The sequence below is a fragment of the Ixodes scapularis genome, unplaced genomic scaffold (genome assembly GCF_016920785.2).
Source record: "Ixodes scapularis isolate PalLabHiFi unplaced genomic scaffold, ASM1692078v2 PGA_scaffold4__175_contigs__length_147842914, whole genome shotgun sequence".
Taxonomy (NCBI): Eukaryota; Metazoa; Arthropoda; class Arachnida; order Ixodida; family Ixodidae; genus Ixodes; species Ixodes scapularis.
This window is the reverse complement of record NW_024609879.1, coordinates 132331800-132345092: the sequence shown is the minus strand read 5'-3', so window position 1 is coordinate 132345092 and position 13293 is coordinate 132331800. Positions and strand designations below refer to the sequence as shown.

At 48.7% G+C, this 13293-nt stretch overlaps 1 protein-coding gene across 1 annotated transcript in view; it reads left to right on the top strand.

Annotated features, from left to right (window-relative positions):
* Positions 1-13018, top strand: part of LOC8033440 (visual system homeobox 2-like) — a 30288-nt gene extending 17270 nt beyond the window's left edge. Inside the window, exons 2-5 of the mRNA XM_040209962.1 lie at positions 3766-3786; positions 4638-4761; positions 8765-8945; positions 12654-13018. Coding sequence (XP_040065896.1) covers positions 3766-3786; positions 4638-4761; positions 8765-8945; positions 12654-13018 — 691 coding nt within the window. The remainder of the gene's footprint in view (positions 1-3765; positions 3787-4637; positions 4762-8764; positions 8946-12653) is intronic.
* Positions 13019-13293: the final 275 nt, after the last annotated feature.

Here is a 13293-nt window from a genome sequence, read left to right as displayed (position 1 = left end):
GAGCCCAAGTCGAGTGCCCACGCAATGCTCGGGTCCAATCTATGAACCGCATTCAAATATCGTCACTTGGGTGTACTGCGATCCCCACGTTACGTCATCAAATTTTTCAAAGAAGAGATTGAACGAAAATAATCGCTTTTGTCCTTGAAATTACACCGCAACAAAGGAGTTTCCGGCCAGTGGCGTTGCGTGTGAGTATCCTTGAGTCCCAGGTGTGCCAGTAAGCTCGTGCAGAGTGAAAAACATTCCAATTGAATATCGTTGCACCGCTCCTTTAAACTGGTTGCCATACTTCATACGAAGTACAGATGGCCTGGTGATTCTTGTCGTTAGCAGGCGTAAGTTTCCGTAACGTAACCTAACGGAAGTAAACGGAGCTGTGTGAATCTGAACCAGATTTCAGTTTCAACGTTTTCCGACACCGAAATGAGAAATTAAATTCTTTGACGACAATATACACTCCGTGCGACGCGACTGGCGCGCCGCCGCGCGGCCGGTACCGAAGGTAGGCAGTGAGAACCCCAGAGAAAACGAAACCGAAACCACGCCACGTACGTTGGCACGCATTGAAGTCGGAGTGGTGCGGTTGCGCTGGGTTCACAGCAGGAAGTACTGCCTGTGCTGCGTCATTAAGTGCTTCAAAAGTTATGCGTCGTATCTCGTGGAGACAAAGTTTCACAGTTTTTCACCTCGCCGATGTTTTGTGGGACAGCGACAACGATGGAGCCGTGCCGTACGACGCGAGAAATTTGGTCTCCCGATCATGTCTGCCACTGAGTCGGCACGGCTGACATATTCTACACTGCCGCTTTGCGCTCTGCGTTTGTTTTCGTACCAGTAACGCCTACATTTGTCAGCGTCGATGGGACGAACTGAAATGCCATCCCACACTCGCGGGTATGCAGTGCCAATTTCGTTGGAGGAATGCCTTCCGAAGAAGTTTCGTCCCCATCGTACGTGTCGATGATATTTCCGGACAAGTATGGCACGCAATCTGTACTTCATGAAGAAAGATTCGAACGGTAAAAAAAGTGACAAATATAAATCTAAAAAAAAAAACAATGAAACTCGGAATCACTGAAGAATCGACGTTTAAGTATGGAAGTTTACGTGGTGGCTATCTTTTGGATGTGGAAACGCTGACACCCCGAGTTCTGTAGACAACATTTTTTTTTTTCGCGGCTTTAGAGCCACCTATTGCAAAGTGGTTCGAACTGGAAGTACCGCCCACTGGTCCCTTCCTACCTGTAAAGTCTGCACCTCCCACGATGAGTGGTATTATCTGACAGCCTTTGACGGTCAAAGCCAGTTCCCATTTAGTTACGCCGCCCAAACTAAATTTCCACCTGGTTTCGCTATGCCAACTCTTTTTGTTATAATAAGTGTTGTGCCAAGTGACGGTCATGTCAAAGTACCTGTGCGCCGAAAATCAGCACCTCGCACAACAGGTTATTACACAACAGCTGACCGCAAAAGCCCTTGGCGGCCAAACCATGTTCTGGCCGACAACTTTGTTTTCACGGCTTTGGAACCACCTTTTGTAAAGTTGTTTCAATCGGAAGTACAGTCCACTAGTCCCTTCCTACCTCTAAAGTCTCCACCTCCCCCGACCAGTGGTATTGTCTTGACAGCCTTTTCATGGTCAAAACCGGTTCCCATTGAGTTACGCCGCCCAAACCAAATTTTCACTTGGTTTCCCTATGGCACCTTTTGTTTTTTGTATAATAAGTGCTGTGTCATGTTACTGTCAAGTCCAAGCATCTGTGTGCCCAAATCTGCACTTTGCACAGCCCGGTTATAACACAACGTTTTGGGTCCAATATTGGCTTTATGTCTTTATTCGTTAGAAACCTAACTTTCACACCTGCTGTCTTCAAGAAACTTGGCACTCTTCGTGCACAAACTTAGTGAACAACTCACTCGCCTCCAAATATCATCGTTCCAGCAGTCCTAGGTTTACAGCGACGAGCGAAATAAATTTCCCACTCACAGCAATTAAGGTGGCGGCCGTCTTGTTTTTCGGAAAATTGCTCCAACTTCTTTTTCGGCCCCAACTAGAGAAATTACCCCTAATAACGACTCAAACTCAATATATAAGAAGTGGAGAACAGCTAAATTCCCTTCTGCCTCTCCCCTCATGCAACGTCACCCTCAACTTATCGGCTCAAAAAGCAAAAGTTCCGTCCGTGCGCGCTTCCGCCGCCACAGCTTGGCATGCGAAAAGGCGCCGCAGGCTGCTGAACGCGCCTCACAGTCGAACGCCAGCTCCTCCGCTAGCGGCGCTGCGCGCGTTTTTCAAAGCGCCCCCTATAGTTCCTGCACGGAGTGTATACAGCCCATCTCGGTTTGCCTGTAAAGCGTGCTCTGCCTTTCACACAGATGATTGTGGCAAAGCCTACCCCAAGAAACACGGGAGAAACGCAGCGTCACGAAAACCGAAGCAAAATCTATTTCCTCCCATCTAATAGGAACACAAACGGCCCACGCGAGGCTACCATCCTTCCAAGGGAGTAAAGTCACAGTCTTCAGGGGTCAAAAATTGTAAACCGGTAATCAAAACTCCTTCCGGGAACTTGAAGACGCGGAGTGCGTTCCTGAGAAAGTCGACGTGGCTGTGCTTGACCGGGCCCGCCGCTCACGCTGTATTCAAAACTACGCGCGGTATTGCGTGCACGCACAAACCCATGCTCATCCTGCTGACAAAAGTTCGATTGCTGTTCCGAAAGCCACCTCAAAGACGCTGCTCGGGTCATTCGTTTGGGAGACGAAAATAGGTTGACGGTCACTCTTATCGTCTTGTCTGGAGCAGAAATAGTATGAAAAGCACGTTTTCAAGAAGTGCATCTTAAAGCAAACATGAAACTATTTTTGGGCTCAAATAAATTATTTTTGATTGCGATTTTACTAAGTGCATGTTGTTTAGCGTGCCAGAAGAAAAACATTCTCGCACATTGTCCCGCAGTTGTGTTGCTACGTGAAACGTTATTGGTTAAGCGCTAGTGGTGCTAAACCACTAATACTAAACCAAGTGCTTAGTGGTGTTAGTGGCAAGTTAGTGTTATTTAGATTTAATTAGAGTTAGTTAGAGTTAAAGTTATATTTAGTGGAGTTAGTGGTACTAACTCCACTAACTCGCGTTAACGTTTTTTGCTACTTCACTTAATCTTAAAACGTAACCTAAAAACGTTTCGCATTAAAAGAAAACAGGTACACGAAAGTATAAAGCGAAAAGCCTGCTTTTTGGTACAAAAACTTTGAAGATATAGTGGACTATTTGTTACCTCCTTTCCTTCGAAAGCTCTCTGCCTTTTCACAGTGATGCATCTGCGGTGCCCAAGGGCGTTACCCGAATCCAGCTCACGCATTGGACACGAGCACTGCGTCACTCGGACGTATGCATTCGTTAACAATCAATCCGAAGACAAATATTTGAATTCGCGTTCTGGGCCAATGAGTGCCGTGATGGTACTTACCACCACTTGCGAAAGGCAAGTTCCGCGGTGTACTTACAAAGGCACTGTGGAAGCTTGGTGTAATTGCATCCGGTGAAATACCATACGTCCCGACCACGAGGTTTCTCATTTTGGTTTTGAGTTGAGGAGAAAAGCTAAGGAGAAAGAAGTGGAAACATAATTTTATAATGCCTTTAATTTCACGTTAACAAAAAAAAAGTAACTCATTTCCAACAAAAAAAAAATCTGGTTCCGATAAAGCTTCGAAGTTTGAGAGTGTCAGGAAGGCGCGTGGTACGAATGCGCCCCCCAGAAAAAAAAAAAAGAAGAAACGGTCGTAGTGAATCAACGCTTCAGAACGATACCTAGTGAGTTCTTCAATTACCTTATTGTTTACGGACAACCATGTTTTTCCACGGGAGGTTTGTGTGCAGCGCTCATGCGCAAGAGCTCTTCTGTTTTGTTGTTTTTTTTTTATTTTTTTTTAGTATACTACATTTTGTTAGTTTGTTTGTTTTTTGGCTCAGGAGGATTTCCCAAAGAAATGTAATATCACGGACGATATGTGACGTCACGAACAAATCAAACGTCACAGACAGATGTAACATCCCAAATTGCGCATGCATATTGTTCCCGCTAAATTTAGCGGATAAGTTTGTTTCTGCGCAATATAACGAGGAAGTTGTTTTTCCCTAAGTTTAATGGAAACTTTCTTTTTTCCTGTTAAGTTTAGTGAGGAATCTTTGGTTCGCCCCCTGACGTGACTATCTAGCGTGACCTCGCGTTCTCACCTGACACCGCGGCACCTATGAACATAACTCAAGTTCACAGGGGCTAAGCGGGACCCTGGGCATCTGTTCCTCCAGTTCCACTAGAGCGACAAACAGAAACAAGCGACACCGACCAGCTTTACATGTTCGCAGCATGCACGCGAAGGAAGCTTCGGCAGGCTTGCAGTCACTGGTGCTTACTTCAGAAGTACCGAGAGGCTACAACCCTGCCAAAGGCGCCATCGCGTGCATACTTGCACGCGCTTGAGGTTTGTCGCGGTGTCGGTCGTTTCTGTTCGTCGCTCTAGTGGGACTCGGGCACAAGAGTCAACCGTATGCGCATGCCATTCCGCGCAGCTGCCGGCCTCCTTCTCGTGAAGTCGGAGCCGACATCCCCTCCCTCCTTCTTCCCCAGGACCATCTTCACGAGCTTCCAGCTGGAAGAGCTGGAGAAGGCGTTCAAGGAGGCCCACTACCCGGACGTGTACGCGCGGGAGATGCTTTCGCTGAAGACGGACCTCCCCGAGGACCGCATTCAGGTCCGCTCTCTGACTCACGCCGCTCCCCGCGCTAACCGACCGACGCGCTAATCCGATTGCCCGTCACTCGATTAGCGCCCCAAAACGTCGCATCAAATTAAGTTTGCGCCGCCCACGCGACGAGCGAGCGGCGCTGCCGTCGACGCAGACGACGACGGCCGCCGCCGGCACGAGGCGCCGACGGAAGGGCGGCGTCGGCTGCCGAGAGAGGGCGCCCCTTCGAAGAGGGCCGATTAGGGTGCCTGGATTTCAGAGTGTTTTCAAACCGCTCGATCAGGGGTCACGTTATTTGCGGGCAAACGCGGCCCATGAGTCCCGTGACTACATACCAGCAGTTGCAAACACTCTCAAATCTAGGCACACTAGGGCCGACCTTAGTTTTGCCGGTCAACAAAGCGACCAAATGAGTCTTTTTTTCTTCTAATTACGTCCTATCGTTAATTACCTTTTTTGCCCTCTTCGATTTGCTGCAATATCACTAAATTACGCTATACAAATTAGCGCTAGCTAGGAGTCCAATTGATGGAGTAGATATTTGGAAAGAGGAGAGGAGAGTACGCGATCCCTGCCTCGAAATCTGGTCAGTTGTGTATTCGAAAGGGCGATGTGGCCAGTAAAGTGCAACCGCTAATGCTGGGATCTTTCACGTATACCGCTCGACACTGTTAAGGGGGCACCCGTGTGCTTTTTGTAGAAGTTTGTTTTTGATAGCCATATTACTTCTTCGGTAAATAAAAATGGCCAGTTCTAGAAGGCGAGGCATCCTAATAAACTCACAGCAATAAAAATACACGACAATAGTTTCTCTTGAAGGGGGAGGGGGGGTTCTTTGGGTTTGTATTACCTCCATAAGATTTGACCAATTAAATGTGTTAATTGTGTGGAGATTCCGGATTTAAGGCGCGTTGAGCATTATATTTTGACAAAAAAGAAAGAAGGGTGTGTCATGATCTCTGATCGGACTTTTAATAGGGAAATCAGCCACCCACAAATGTTACTTCGTGTTTTTCCTTTTGTTTTAGGATGCTTACAGCTCGTAGCTTGAGATATCACCATAAATGAAGGACCCCAGAATAAACTTAAAGCCTCTTAAAAAAAAAAACACCGGCGATTTTTTGAGCTAGCCCAACTCACTACATTATCGGAATCACAGCTGTGTTTACCTTTTCGGGTATGCTGTATATTATCGCAGAATTCAAATTAATTATTCTGAAATCGGCAAGTGAAAATGATTCCAAAACCAACATTGAAATAACCCCCGCGCTTTTCAGTGCCGGGACGTCAGTGGCAGGCAGGCTTGCCAGTCGTGCAGGCTGTCTAAAAAATGGACTTCCCCGAGCATTTGTTTTTTGCTTCTGCGCGGGTGCTGAAGTAAGCTTCGAGAACATTCATTTGACAGCACAAAACTGCTTATATTCAGTTGGAAACAAAGCCTACAGTTCAAAGAATTATAGGCCTCCTGCGCTGAAGCTTTGAACAAACTGTAGCGCCCTCATTTGGGGTAGTACAAGCTCGCCTGATTGAGCCTCCCGCTACGTATGGCACGTTGGTTGAGCTTTTTTTAATTCTGTGTGGTGCTGAAGAACGAAAAAACACCTTTGCACGCCAGAAATCGGGCAAACTCAACGTTGCAAGAAAATCGAAAGTGCCAAATTCATGACACCATCGCTAGGGCACGCGTCTCTTATCTCTGGGTGGTGACGTCCGAACACCTGTGTCGCGACGCTTTCATTTTGTTTTTGTTTTTCTCTCTTTTTTATGTCTACTTTGGAAAGCGTGAAACGGCATATCTTGGCTCACGTTCTTAAGCGCAGACCGCATGGCGCGTTTTTGCTCGCGATTTAGGCGCGTCGGCGTCAAACTGACGTCATTTCCTGCCCGCGGGCGCGCGCGGGAGCGTTGGTTTCTAGCCGACCCAGAACAAGACGCGCGCGTCGAGGCGTCGAAGCGGCTCTCGCTTAATGAGGGTAGGTCGAACTATCACGTGATCCTGCACAGTACGCTGTTTCGTATTCAGCACATCTCAAAATGTTCAAAAGCATTTTTTATTTTCCATATCAAAATTGAAAAGGTGTTTCTTTTGACACACAAACTCGTTTTACTTACTTATTTGTTCATTTAATTATCATTTTGTAGTATTTGCGTCAATATTTACGACGCGTGCTGAGAATTCTGTTATCTGGCAACGCTGATAACGCGCGGCCGGCGGTGCTTGGCTTTGTCTGCATGCGGGTGCCCCCGCGTCAGCTTCCGCGCGAGCGTTCATTGCGCGTCGCGTTTTCGCGTGTAGAAAAATGCGCCATGCGGTCTGCGCTTTAGCCTCTTAACTTCGACGGCGTTCGATTTTTTTTTTTTGTTTTGTTTTTATTGTGATTTTGCGTTCCGCACTAGAACAGGCACGCTTCTGCATGCGTAACAGTTTGAGACGCTAAAATTTGTACTATTCAAAACAAGTCCTAAGAAGTCCCTTTTCGCAGCACCCCCTGAGAAACGCAGGAGGTCCATGCCTTCAGCTGACGTCACTTTTGCACTCTTGCCAGTAAAAACTTTTACTTTGAGAAAAAAAAAAAGAAAACACGGTGGGCATTAAACTTGTAAATTCATTAACTTAGGAAAACATACTTATCTTGGTCCAATATTCGGCGCAGCGTCAGCGCTGTTTCTAGCGCCAGCGACGGCTTGAGTTGTGGAGGGCGTGGCCTGATATGATCGCGCCTCGTTATTGGTCCTTTGGGGGTCTTAGCGGCAAATGCTGCAACCTCATTGGCTGGGGACCAATAGTGAAATGCAGGGGGACTCGCCACGACCTGCATTTCTTAAGTTGTCGGCGAGTCTGATGTTTATCTAGCATAGTCACGTGTGTGTTAAACGGTCTGAACACGATGTCGGGGGTGATTTACATTTACCGCTTAGGTTACTGCCTACAACAAGTACTTTCCGCCACGCTTAGTAAAAGATTTTTTTGAAGCAGTCGTCTAGTTTCTTTTTTTTTTTTTTTTGTTGTTTGTTTGTTTGTTGTTGTTGTTGTTGTTTTTTTTTTAAGAAAGAAAAACGAATTGAGAAAAATTGTGATCAGCTGTTCGCGTTATAACGGTGTCGGGCTGGTACATCTCGCCGTAGTGATTATACGAAGTTAATGTTAATGCATGCCCAATTGAAAAAAAAAAAGAGTAAGGAGATTATGCCTTAATGCTGCGGTGGCCGCGTTAGTCTCTTTCCATTCGTCCTCGCTTGACATGTGACCCCTCGTTTCATCCAACAAAGTCTTTGTTCGTTTAATTACTCAACTGAAAACTAGGCTGTTGTTAGACAAAATTAGAAACCTACCGACTGCCGCGGATATAATTTGTGAAGTAAATAACTTTTTGTTTTTAATGCCAGTCGGAGTGTAATTTTACTTCAGCCTCTCTAAATCCCGGCATTCGACTAATCTGAGCATTCGGCGGAGTCTGTAACGCTACTTTTTTTATTCTAAAATTGCTCATTCAAACCGAAATAAACGATTAAAGCTCACTTTAAATTACTCATCGGATCCGCACACGCCAGCGCCGCCATCGGGTCAACAGTAGCTTCGTTCGATTTACCCGCACTCCTTGCACCGGAGCAGACAACCGTAGGGCGGTTCACTTCCGGTCGTATCCCAATACACATACCGGAAGTTCACTTTTCTCTGCGCCGGTGCAGGAGGTGCGGGTAAATCGGCTCCCCGAAACTGTCCAAGTGTCCGGGTCCTGTCCCGCATATATTTCTTCGTACCCCGCCGCATCTCGCCGTTGTGGGCTGCGGTGGCGGCGCTGGCATCCCCCGAGCGCGGTATGGCGCTCGCTTCGGGTAACAGAGGGGGGCGAGATGTGAACGTGCCCGCGGCTGGAAACAGTATCCTCATTAGTCCCGGGGTCCGGCAGGCGTAACCCAATCTGCGGTTCTAACGAGCCGGCCCATTAGACTAATTGGGGGAGCTCCGGCCGTCGCCGCCGTCGCTCCTGCCCCCCGGTGCGCGCAGGTGTGGTTCCAGAACCGAAGGGCCAAGTGGCGCAAGACGGAGAAGTGCTGGGGCAAGTCCACCATCATGGCGGAGTACGGCCTGTACGGCGCTATGGTGCGGCACTCGCTGCCGCTGCCCGAGTCCATTCTGCGCGGAGCCAAGGGAGACGACGTGTCCTCCTGCGCCCCGTGGCTGCTCGGTAGGCACACCTGCATGCGCGCGAGCACGCCGAAAAAGGGGCACCCGTCGCCGTCCCCGTCCGAGACCGGCTGCTTCGGTTTCCGACACAGTAGATGTGGAGGGGGAAGATGCGGTGAATCGCGCGCTTCTTCCACTGGCCGACGGCGAACCCAACGTTGAAGGCGGCAGAAGCGCCTTCAACGGCAGAGGCCGGTTCATCCTTCGGAAAGCGGGTTTGAAATAAAGCGAAGCGGGCCAAACGAACAGAGAATATATGAGGGGTGGTATTCTCGTTTACGGCTGAGCAATACATATCGACAGAGAGAGAGATTGTAAATGCTCAATCGGTCCCTTTTTGTTGGCGCTTTCTTCTTTTCTATGCAGAGAGCAAGTCGTCTGCTTCTTGCTCAAGAGTGGCGGTGACGTCAGTACGACGCCGAGCTCTTATTGGCTGATTGAAAAAAAAAAAAAAGTGGGAAGACCTCCAGGCATTCAGCATTTAGGCCGGTGTCATTTAAAGAATACCAACATCTCCATAATAAAGAACTTATCTCTCTCTCTCTCTCTACCCACTTTTTTTTTTTTTCAATCAGCCAATCGGAGCTCTACGTCATTCTGACGTCACCGCCACTCCTGAGCAAGAAGCAGACGACGTGCTCTCCGCGTAGCCCTGGAGTGCAAGGTATACCGCTGCCTCCAGCAAACCGGTTACGCTGCGCTCTTCTTTAAGCGAGGCATCGTACAGAAGAGGAAGTCTGGTGGCACAGTCTGAGGAGACGTGTTTCTTCCTTGCATGGCGGGCGGTCATACAAAAACTCTCCGCAGACATGCTCGAAGAATGCATACATACGTACGAAGCAAACTGGCATGAAATATGCTTGCCACGTGTCCGCAAATGACTGTCGTATGCGCACGAACACCGCGTTTCTTTGCACGATGTATTACGAGCAGTGGTCGTCACCGACTTTAGGCTCGAAGCGAGGGAACGCTGTTCACCCCACGCGTTCCTCACACGTCGCCTTCAAGTCCACCATACCCGTAGGGGGAAACAGAGGGAGTCGTCTTCGCCCCGAGTAAAACACCAAATTATCATTTGAAGAAAAAAAAAACAATTTGTGTGCCTGAATAGGACGCGCATTCACTCTAAAAAAAGTCTGTGCGACTACTTTCACGCACACCACTCGGAGAGCCAATCAGCGCAACTTATGGAGGCATGCTCAGCGAATGACGATGCCGAAACATATGTTTAGACTAAAAAAACGCAGTCTGAGTTGTGACATTAAGCAATGTAAAACGTCACGCTTGCGTTGCTTAATGTCACAACTCAGACTGCGTCTTTTCATCGAAAGTTCTCTAAACATATGTTTCGGCATCGTCATACGCTGAGCTGCCTCCGTAAGTTGCGCTGGTTGGCTCTCCGAGTGGTGTGCGTGAAAGTATACGCACAGACGTTTTTTAGAGTGTGTCCCAGAATAAAATGTTGGTAAAAATAAAAATAGCGCCATATTTACGTCATTTCACATATTTTGAGGTAGAAGTGATTGCGAAACATGGTTTTATGTGTCAGAAATGACGTTATTCATCCTAAAATAGCAAACGTTCGAAATCGCAAAAAAAAATCGCAAAAAAAAAAAAAAAAAAAAAAAAAAAAAACGTCGAACGGGAAGACTACATCTCGGAAGAACGCGAATGCGAATTTCATAAGCTACGCACAGATGCGATATATTCTGGACGAATTATCGTCTTTGACCAAGTTCTAAGAATCGCTCAAATTAAGCAAATAACATATTAACAAAAAAAAAAAAAAGACTACAGTTGTAGGCACCTTGAGAAACGCAAATCATGGCGAGTCGCGATCATCTTACCAGCGCTGCTCAGCCAATGAAATTAGAACATTCGCCGAAAACAGCGCCCATTAACCAATCACGAAGCGACAAAACGTGAAGGTTAATACTTGGCTACGCCCTGTGTGCGTTTCTAAAGCTGCCGAGATCTGTTTTGTTACCTTTTCGATTTGCCCACACAAAAAGAGAGTGCTACACATGTGTCGGCAACTATACTTTCTCGAAATGCGTAAACAGTTCTATGTAATTCTTGCTTCCATCCTTATCGTAATTATTTTAGAATGTGTACGTGCCTCGCACATGACGTCATATATCCCTTTGAACAGCCACCATTGTTCCGCACCGTGCTCCTGCAGCCGTAGCTCGTGCAGCGTGCTGCAGAAGAAACGCAGGAGCATGGTACAGAGCAATGGCGTCTCACGTGACGTCAATGCAAGCCATCTATAAGGAGTATTCACTGGACGCCATATTTGTGGGTGCTGTCTAGAGCGCATGCTCTGAACGAGCCCCCATTAATAGGCTGCTAAGACCGGCAATCTTGAGGGTGCGGAATCCACGTTACAAAAAGAACTGTGGAAGCTCGCCATCAGCACGCGCTCAGCAGTCGTGCACACAGCTATGGCCGCCAGTGAATACTTCCCATAGTTTAACTGTATCGTGTGCCGTACTCTTTCTCCTGCATGATCTGAGAGATTCAGAGTTTACTCGTAACTTGAGCGCAAGAGTGTCTGTATTTGTGTTCTCAATATTACGTTGCCCACTTCTATCGTAGAACCCGCTAAAAAAAAACTAATATTACGTTTTAAAAAATATATATAACGTCGGAGCACGCAGTAACTGAAAAGAAGGGCCGACCTATTTTTTGTTATTATTATTTCTTTTTTGACAGGACAATTAGAACAATTATCAGATTTGGAACTCGTTTTCCCAAAACCCCCGAAGATTCAGTCCCGAACGAATATATTGGAATAACCAATCACGGGGACAAATCTTCGTAAGAAAAAACCCTGAAGGGCTAGAGGACGGAACTCTAAAGAGTTCCGTCCTATGTCAAACTATGGCGCTAACAGGAAGTAGAATCACTCGTTATCGTGTTTTGACCCCACACAGTAAAGGCCGGTTCTCACATGCTGCGAAGCGCTGATGTAGCGCTGCTCACGTGTCGTCAACCACTTATCGTCTTCCATGAGGAACAGTTTTGACAGTGCGATACAAAGCTGGTCAACGCTGCCGTCAGCACGCGCTTAGCACGAGGTCAGCGCTATGCTTGTAGCGCTCCGCTGCATGTGTGAACTAGGGTGCCTTCATGTGCGCTTTGCTTAGGGTGGTGGCATCTCGCCATTTTGTCACACACTTTTATTTTTATGTTTTGTTCAGAAGCGCGTGAAAGAGCGTGTCCCTGCACGCGCTTGTGGCGTTGACTGTGCTATGGCGACATTTTGTTTTCGTCGATTTCTTTGTATTTTTCCCGTGAGCACGTGCTGTCGGCATCTGGTACTACAAAGGGTGGCATCACCCTAAACGGAAGGACATTGAGGCACCCTAGTGTGAACAGGCCTTAAGAGTCGCAATGCGAAGATCCGCTGAGTGCAGAGCGGACATGTCATTTTTTTCTTCAAATATAGTGAAAAACAATTCAACATCAAGTATACTTGCTTGACCAAAAAATTTTTTTCTTAATTTTGAGCGTAAATTTTTCGATGGGGATCGGCCCTGCGGAAGTATAGCATAGGCCCGACGATCTCCGTCCCTATCGGCGAATGTGTTCCGGCCCGTAGCGTACTGTACCCTGCCGACAAGGGATCGGAGCGAGCCCGGAGTGCGCGAGGGCCGAGGTCCGTTCACCAGGTCCAAAGCCTGGCGCGCCCCGCCGCCCCTCGCAGGCATGCACCGCAAGTCCATCGAGGCCGCCGAGAAGCTCAAGGGGCAGGACTGCTGCGCCCTCGACCAGACGGCCACCACGAACGCGTCGGGCGGAGGCTCCACGCCCTCGGCCACCTCGCCGTCGCCCTCGGGCCCACCCTCGTCACCCCTGGCCACCCCAGCGGCGGCGGACCCGCCACCTCCGCCGCCGCCCACTCCTCCGGCGTCGACGACCACGGTCGCCGCGTCGGAGCCACCACCCCAGGGCGTCGTGTCGCTCCCAGGGGGCCAAGACCTGCGGACGCACAGCATCGCGGCGCTCAGGCTCCGCGCCCGCGAACACAGCGCGCGGCTGCAGCACTCGATCGACGCCCTGTTCGCGTGACGGTCGCACCTGTCGTCGGTCGCCACGCTTCACCTGGGCCGGCTGACTCAGGCGCCAGACGCCAATTGAATTAGCGCCCGCGGCCCACACCCCGGACTGCTCCCCCTCCCCCCCATAGGGGGTCCGGTCGGGACGACGCGAACGAGAGGAACGCGGCGGCGCGTCCCCGTGGGACGGTTACCCCGATGATTGGATTAGGGCCCGAGACAATGCGGCCAGCCGCACATACAACGCAGCGCTCTCTCTGGCTTCATCTCTCTTCCTCCCGCGGCCCC